Source organism: Carlito syrichta, unplaced genomic scaffold (assembly GCF_000164805.1).
Source record: "Carlito syrichta isolate Samal-C Ts95f unplaced genomic scaffold, Tarsius_syrichta-2.0.1 Scaffold305245, whole genome shotgun sequence".
NCBI lineage: Eukaryota > Metazoa > Chordata > Mammalia > Primates > Tarsiidae > Carlito > Carlito syrichta.
The window spans coordinates 97,057-105,314 of NW_007249341.1; the positions used below are offsets into that span (position 1 = coordinate 97,057).

Here is an 8,258-nt window from a genome sequence, read left to right on the forward strand (position 1 = left end):
AAAAAAAAAAAAAAAAAAATGCTTAAACCATGCAGAACCAGAACAGAAATCAAAGAGGAAAATTACCCATAAACCTGAGAAATCCTCCAATTGCATGTTATCCAGTGTCCTTCGGTGTCTCTGGGCAGACATGATTTTTTTTTCTTTTTAAGTCCTTTATTAAAGTGTACTTTGCACACAATAAAATACACCCATTGCAAGTATGCAGTTAGATGAATTTTGAGAATCACACCTCAGTCACCTGCAGAAAACAGACATGACTTATACCTCACATAACCAGTGTGAATGTGGTGGTGTTTGCTATTGTGATCTAGAGTCTTTCTAAAGATTGTTACAAGTCTCTGGGGCATATATACTGTTTTGCCACTTTCCTGGGTAATTCTAGTTTCATTCTGCATGGAGATACTTCTTATTTCTATAAACTTTTTTGTCTTAGGATAAACTTATGGCTAGGAGCAGTGGCTCACACCTATAATCCCAGCACTTTGGGAGGTCAAGGTGGGAGGATTGCTTGAGCCCCAGGAGTTTGAGACCAGCCTGAGAGACTTCGTCTCTGCAAAAAATTAAAAAATCAACTGGGCATGGTGGCGCACACCTGTAGTCCAAGCTATGGTGAGCCATGATCATGCCACCACTCTAGGCTGAGTGACAGAGTGAGACTCTGGCTCCAAAAAAATAGAAAGTGGATTGGTTACCAGAGTCAGAAAAATCTGGGCTGGTTGAAGCATTATGGCCACATTGCCTTCTCGAGTGTGAGGTGCTAGGATGCTAATTTCACCACATCTTCCCCAGCATTGCTTATTTTGTCTGCTTTTCTTCATTGTGGTAAAATATACACTAAATAAAATTTACCATTTTAACCACTTTTAAGTGTGCAGTTCAGTGGCATTAAGTCCATTCACATTGCTGTGTAGCCATCCCCACCTTTCACAGCTTTTTTGCCCACTTTTTGAGTGGGGTTTTTCAATACTGAGGGTTATGTGAAGAGGAAAACCTGGGCCGGGTTGGAATTTGCAGTTGGGGCTTTCTGGAGAACACATTAGCGGCAAAGGACCACGTGTCAGGTATTCTGAGCCCTGAGCAGCCAGGACCCTGTTGTGTTGGCAGCTCCTGAGCCCAGAGGAGTACCAGCGGTTTCTAGACCTGGGCGTCTCCATCGCTGAAAACCGCAGTGCCTTCAGCTACCACTGCAAGACCCCAGACTGCAAGGGATGGTGCTTCTTTGAGGATGATGTCAATGTGTTCACCTGTCCCGTGTGTTTCCACGTCAACTGCCTGGTCTGCAAGGTGGGGACGGACCCGCACTGCCTTGTCACTGCTTCCACCTGGGGCTCGCTGCAGTGCGGTGCTTGTTCTCCTGGGAAGGGAGCTGCAACCTTGGCCTGTAGTCGTGACTTAGAGCTGCAAGTCCATGCAAGAGCGTGGCTTGGGCTCGCACTGAGCCCCAGCCCCATAGACCAAGTCCCAGATCTGGCCCCAGATAGAGCCTCCAACCTGCACAGCCCTGGCCCACAGCTGAGCTCTGGCCCTGGACAAGTCACAGATGTGGATCCCAGTCCCACACTGAGCTCCAACCCCATCTGAGTCCCCAACCTGGCCCTGACCAACCCGACCAGACAGCTCAGACCCTGAACCAAGCTCTGGCCTGGCTTCTGGCAGAACCCGTGTCATAGACCAAGCCCCAACCCTGGCCTCCTGCCCAGTCTCCACTCCCGTCCTGAGCTGAGCTCAGACCCTCAACCCATACTGAGCCCTGCCTGGTTCTTTCCTCAGGCCTCTCCCCACCCAGTCAACTCAAAAGTTGACCACTAAGGGGAGGAATGGGTAGACAGGCCTGGAGCCTGACCTCAGACTTGGCCTAAGCCAGCTAAGTGTCCAGGCCTTGGGCCGTACTGGGTTGGAGCCCAGGCAGGGATGTTGGGGCAGGGGTGTAAGGGGTTTCTGTGCTCAAGTGCAGCAGTGGTTCCCGCAGTGCCAGCTACTCGGGGAGCTGAGGTGTAGGTTTTTGTTACCATACTGACGACTCTGACTTCACTTCCCTGGCCTCAGTGTCCTTTTCTGTAAATTGGGTGTATGATTTGCAAGACGAGGCCCTGCCACTGACTGCATCTGGAGGCATTAAGTGCTGACGTAGATGCCCGCCCTGTCACTCACACCCCGGCTTCTCGAGCCCCTGGAAACCAGGTCACCTCGAGCCCCTCGCCCCTCACCCCGCAGGCCATCCACGAGCAGATGAACTGCAAGGAGTATCAGGAGGACCTGGCCCTGCGGGCTCAGAACGACATGGCTGCCCGGCAGACGACAGAGATGCTGAAGGTGAGGTGGGGCCGAGCCCTGGGGATTGGAGTGCCTGGGCTCTCGGTTTGGCTCATCCGTGCCTGGAGGCCCTGGCCGCTCGCATCCGGAGCGGGGCTTGGGCCGAGTGGTCAGTTGGCAGCAGCAGGAAGAGCATGGGGGCTGAGGGAGGAGACCATGGGAGCAACGGGGGGTTTGCTGGGGGGGCCCTGGCGCTGGCATAGGGCTGGGGGGCGCGTAGGCCGCCTTCTGCAGTGGGGGGGCCGGGAGCAGGGCCGGCAGTGGCTGCCTGGCCCCTGCCTCGAGGTCAGCACCTGCTCTGCTCCAGCTGATGCTGCGGCAGGGTGAGGCCATGCACTGCCCGCAGTGCCAGATCGTGGTGCAGAAGAAGGATGGCTGTGACTGGATCCGCTGCACAGTCTGCCACACTGAGATCTGCTGGGTCACCAAGGGCCCGCGCTGGGGCCCTGGGGTGAGTCTCGGCGCGGGGCTCGGGGTGCGGGGCCGGGAGGGCCGGGGAGGTGGCCTTGCGGGGTTGTCCAGGAGGAGGCTTGGGCAGCTCCAGCCCTGAGCCAGATCCAGCCCGGCACCTGAGTATGTGTGGCTCCCGAGGCAAGAAATGTTCTCTGTATCTTTATTTATTTTTTATAGAGACAGGGTCTCGCTGCTGCCTAGGCCAGAGTGCAGTGGCACAATCACCGCTCACAACAGCCTTGAACTCCTGGGCTCAAGTGATGCTCCTGCCTCAGCCTCTCGAGTAGCTGGGACTGCAGGCCTGGCGTCACACCCAGCTCAGTTTCAGAAAGGTTTTGTAAAGGCCGGTGCAGTGGCTCACACCTGCAATCCCAGCAGTTTGGGAGGCGGAGGCAAGAGGATTGCCTGGGCCCAGGGTCAAGACCAGCTTGGGCAACATGGCGAGACTTCGTCTCTATAGTAAATAAAAAAACTAGCTGAGTCTGATGGCGCACACCTGTAGTTCCAACTACTTGGAAGGTCGAGGTGGAAGGATTGCTTAAGCCCAGCAAGTTGAGGCTGCAGTAGCCATGAGCATGCCATGCTCATGCACTCCAACCCGGGTGACGGAGTGAGACTCCGATTCCACAACTTTTTTTTTGTAGAGACAGAGTCTCGCTCTATTGCCCAGGCTGGTCTTGACCTCCTAGCCTCAAAGGCTCCCCCCACTTCAGCCTCCCCAAGTTGGGATGACAGGCAGGAGCCACCACGTCCAGCCCTTTACATCTTTAAATGGTTGAAAACTGTCAAAAGATGACTGTCTTGTGACATGTGACATGATATGAAATCCCCATCTCAGCGTTCATAGATGAGTCCCACAGAGCACAGGCAGGCTCACCCACTTACACAATGCTTGTGGTTGCTTTCGCACTGCAGAGGCAGAGACCACATGGCCGCCCGGTAAAAGTGACTGGCCTTTGCAGAGAGGTTTGTCCATACCCTACAGAGGACAGCTAGTAAGGGTTCAGCCTGGAGTCAGGGGCGGGTTGACCCCGGCTCTGACACATACCAGCTGTGTGGTCAGGCTGTTACTCACCTTTCTGAGCCTCAGTCTCTTCCTCTGTGAAATGGGGGTGACAACAGGGCCTGTCTCGGGCTTGTCAGAATCCGGTGACAGATGGCAGGAGAAGCGCTTGGTGGAGAGCCTGTCGCATGGAGAGCTCGCCGCCCGTGGTCGCTGTCATGATTAGGGCTTCTGGAACTGGGGCCTCACTGTGGCAGACAGGCAGACTTTGAGACAGGCAGAGGCAGAGTAAGCTGCCCTCTGTCTTGCTGCCAGCCTGCTGGCCCTTCCAGAACGTGCCCGCAGTGGTCAGGTGCCTTCCCTGTCCCTCCTCTGGGCCCTGGTGGGGGAGTGGACAAGTGTCATGGGAGCCTGGAAAGGCCTCGGTGGCTGTCCTCAGCAGGTGGCTGAGGCGAGGGCTGGATGGGACGTGTGGGGACCTGGGGCCTCCTGTCAGGGCCATCCTGACCTCTCTTCTCTCCCTCCCTCCTAGGGCCCAGGAGACACCAGCGGGGGCTGCCGCTGCCGGGTGAACGGGATTCCTTGCCACCCAAGCTGCCAGAACTGCCACTGAACTGCAGGGGGCTGGGTCCCAGTTTGCTGCGGGGCAGGGCTGGGCTTGGGGCTCTCTCCAGTTTCTGCCTGTGTGCTTGGCAGAGGCAGGGCCCCACAGAGGCCGAGGCCCATGAACTGTGTGGACGGCCTCGTCTGCTGGACGCTCTGCGCTGCTGCGTCCATGGTCATATCTGCCCCAATGCCGTGTGCTTCCCCTGGGGCTCTCTCCCTGTGGCTCCCCCCCGCCGGGTCCCAGCCCCTGGCCAGAGGCCTCACCGGGGGTGGTCTCTGGGCACCGCCTCCTCACTCTCACTCCTGCCAGCCACTCTCACCCGCGGAGCACTGAGCTCACGGCCCCCTCCGCTCTCAGCTTTCTGGGCAAGTTTTCTCTGCCTTTGCTGTGGGAGGCCTGGGCTTAGAACTCCTGCTAACCTGTTCAGAGCCAGTAGGGAGCCTGGGCAGTTTTGAAAGCACAGCCCGTCGGGTCCAGCTCCGGCTCGCTCTGCACTGCCTGTATAAGCTAATAAAAGTGGTTTTCCAGGAAGGGACAAGTGTGACATTCTTGAAAGGAAGCAGAGGGTGGGCTGGGCTCCACACAGGCAGGATCCCGAGCTCTGGGAGCTGCGTCAGCCTGTCAGGGGTAGGACAAGGCTGTGGCCGAGCCCTGGGGTCCTTGTATGTGACCTCTGGGGCTAGAGCTGCTCCTGGTCTGCGCTAGGCTGGCGAGTGGGGTTGCAGCGGAGAGTCTGCAGAGAAACAGGTGTCGGAGCTGCAGGGGACAGTCCTTCTGCTCCTGCTTCTCTGACTTCTGGGGGCGCATCAGGGTCAGAGGGCAGAGGTGGTTCAGGAAAGAGGAAGTGGCTGCCATTGAGGGAGGCGTCCATCCTCATTTTAACATCTCAGGTGAGGTGGCAAAGTATTGACTCGGCAGTACATATTAGCACCTCTCAGCTGGGTGTGGTGGTTCACACCTGTAATCCCAGTTCTTTGGGAGACTGAGGATTGAGACCAGCCTGGGCAGCTTGGCAAGACCTCGTCTCTGCAATCACTCAAAATATTAGCCCAGCGTGGTGGTGCATACTTGTGGTTCTGGCTACTTGAAAGGCTGAGGTGGAAGGATTGCCTAAGCCCAGAGGGTTGAGGCTGCAGTGCACTTCAGCCTGGGTGACAGAGAGACACTCCTACTCAAAAACAAAAAAGAAACCCTCTCTGTATTTGGTTGGAGATTAATAGCACAGCCCTGGGATGGTCCTTAGGTAAGTTTTTCTGCCATTCTCTGCCGCCCTCCCCTGCTGAGGTCTGGTGTCTGTCTGCACTGGGATGGGGCCATCGTCACTGCAGACGGAGGTGCCTCTGCTGTGCAGGACCTGGCTCCAGGCTCCAGATGTTGGGCTGTGGTTCTGCAGGGAAGGGTCTGTTCCCGTTCCTGGAAAGGCACTGCCGCCCTGTCCTTGAATGCCAAGACAAGAGAGTGACCCCAGGCACTGTGAGCAGAGAGATCAGAGATGTGAGTGCACTGGGTGCTCTCCAGCTCTGCCCACAGTGGTCAGGTCAGCTGTTGCAGCTGACAGAGAGCCCTCAGCAGCCTGCCCAGCCCTGGAAACGGGCAGGCAGAGCCACACCTGGGAGTAGACAAAGCTGAAGAGAGCGGAGCTGACTTGCGTGGACTGACCAGCTCGGGAAGAGGCTGTCTCATGCCTGCTCCTTCCCCTGCTGCCAGGGCCTGGCATGTGTCTCGGGAGCCACCAGAGACGAGCAGAGACCATGCTGTCTGTGCCACAGGCTATAAGCAGTTCACCCAATATTGTTTTAGAAATTTAAAGTGGTTACCAATATTTTTATTTAGTTTTTCAGTCGGGTCTCGCTGTTGCCCAGGCTAGAGTACAGTAGCACAATCACGGCTCACCCCAGCTCCTGGGCTCAAGCGATCCTCTCCTAGCCTGCCAAGTAGCTGGGACTGCAGGTGCACACCACCAGGCTGGGCTCGTTTTTTTATTTCTTTCGCAGAGATGAGGTCATGCTACGTTGCCCAGGATGGTCTCGAACTTCTGGGCTTGAGCGATTCAACCTTGGCCTTCCAAAGTGCTGGGATTACAGGCGTGAACCACCGTGCCCAGCCTGGTTGCCAGTATTTTAAAATCGGCAACGTTTTCTTATCACCTTAAATCTAGATTCCAGCTTCTCTGGAAGAGCTGAAGCTTGGTGACCCCGGGGCCTCATTCCTACATGGCAGAAACGGGTCGTGCGGATATTGCGTCTCGGCACGGGTGGCTACCCGTTCGCCACAGTCCTCACCCCGGGACTCACACTGCAGCCTCTCCAGGGCCCGTGAACCGTCTTCTTGTGGGTAGTCGAGAGGAAAGCGAAGGGTGTCTTTACACACGGTGGGTCACAAACGAGAAGGCAGAGGGGGTAGAGTCGGCTGTGCCTTCCTTCGGCCCCCTGTCCCTGACGGCAGCAAGGGGGTCCAGCCTGTGACAGCTGCCGCCACACGGCGGGCAGGGAGCAGTGAAGGCCAGCCCGGGTTCCCACTGCAGCCCCACACTCACCGCACCCTCTGCCAGGGTCAGGGTGCCTCCACCTCCCGGAGGTTCACCCAAGCCGGGGCCACCAGCTCTCCAGGGCCACTGACAGCCCAACCCAGGGCCGTGGGTGTCCTCGTGACATGACCATCATTTCCACCCCGAGGGCTGGGGGCTCGTGGAAGCCCATTTCAGATCAAGAGCAGCTGCTGCCGGTGGGGCGGCGTGTGGAGGGCAGCCTGCAGGCTGTGCCAGTGCCAGCGTGTCTTCCAGTGTTGGGCTGGCACGACAGCTGCTTGCCCATGCTGGAGGCGAGCCCACCCCCTGGTCCGCACACAAAGGCTGCTGGGCAAACGCCAGCCACGTGAAAGTCTGCAGAAAAGACACCAGGAAGTGGGGCCCTTGTGAGGATCCGGGAAGTGGCAGCGGGGCCACCAGGACAACCCCTGAGGGGACAGTGTGCAGGAGGAAGATGATAAAGCCAGGCTGAGCCCAGGGCCCGTCACCTCCTGGCTGGATGTGGCAGAGGCCTCCAGCCTAGACTTCCTGTCAGTCCCCCGCATGGGCAAGGGGCTGGCTGAAGGCGTTTGTGATCAGTGAACGCTCGGGGAAATGGCCACAGCACTAGCACAACCGTACGGCTGTTAAAGCATTTCCACACCTTTTTGTTTGGCCTCCATGTGGGATGGGACCACCCCGGTTTTGCTGCGATGGATATGCGTCTCTGTGACTTGCAGCCACTCACAGCCAGGAAGGGACACGCCTGGTCCTGCCTCAGAGCCACTAGGCCAGTTGTGGTCATGGCCCATCCTCATCCCCAAATTGCCCAGTGTTCAAGCCACCCCCACGGGGCCCCCAGATCCCACTGCGTCTCTCCACAGACTCCAGGCCCCAGCCCCCCTGGGCAGTGCTGTCCCCAGAACGTCCCCTTGGCCAGGTGTTACTGGGACACTGCTTCCCCGAGCCCTGTGCACCTGACACCACCCCCCAGCTCACGACACCAGCGGGGTCCAACTCTTCCCTTCTGATGCTTTCCACCTGGAGGGAGTGTCAGGCTCACAAGGGCAAAGGCTCGGCCTCACAAGACTGTTCCCGCTTCAGGTGGCAGCTGGAGGTAGGGTGCCCTGGCTACCCACACTTCTGCCTGGCCAACTACAAATTCAGGGGTTTCCATCACCTTGGGTTCAATAATTTGCTAGAATGACTCAGAACTCAGGAAAACACCATGCTTATAGTCTACCGGTTTTTATAAAGGAGCCACTGTGCCCGGTCTGTATTTTTAAATTGGCAACATTTAGCCGGGCTCGGTGGCTCAGCCTGTAATCCCCGCGCCTTTGGGAGGCTGAGGTGAGTGGATTGCCTGAGCCCGC

At 57.3% G+C, this 8,258-nt stretch overlaps 1 protein-coding gene across 2 annotated transcripts in view; it reads left to right on the forward strand.

Moving 5' to 3' along the window:
* The window catches only part of RBCK1 (RANBP2-type and C3HC4-type zinc finger containing 1), a 15,965-nt gene extending 11,055 nt beyond the window's left edge, over nt 1-4,910 (forward strand). For both annotated transcript variants that reach the window (XM_008061411.2, XM_008061412.1), the window contains 4 exons: nt 1,108-1,287; nt 2,218-2,316; nt 2,624-2,767; nt 4,305-4,910. In XM_008061411.2, coding sequence (XP_008059602.1) covers nt 1,108-1,287; nt 2,218-2,316; nt 2,624-2,767; nt 4,305-4,385 — 504 coding nt within the window. In that variant the 3' untranslated portion in view covers nt 4,386-4,910. The remainder of the gene's footprint in view (nt 1-1,107; nt 1,288-2,217; nt 2,317-2,623; nt 2,768-4,304) is intronic.
* The last annotated feature ends 3,348 nt before the right edge of the window (nt 4,911-8,258 follow it).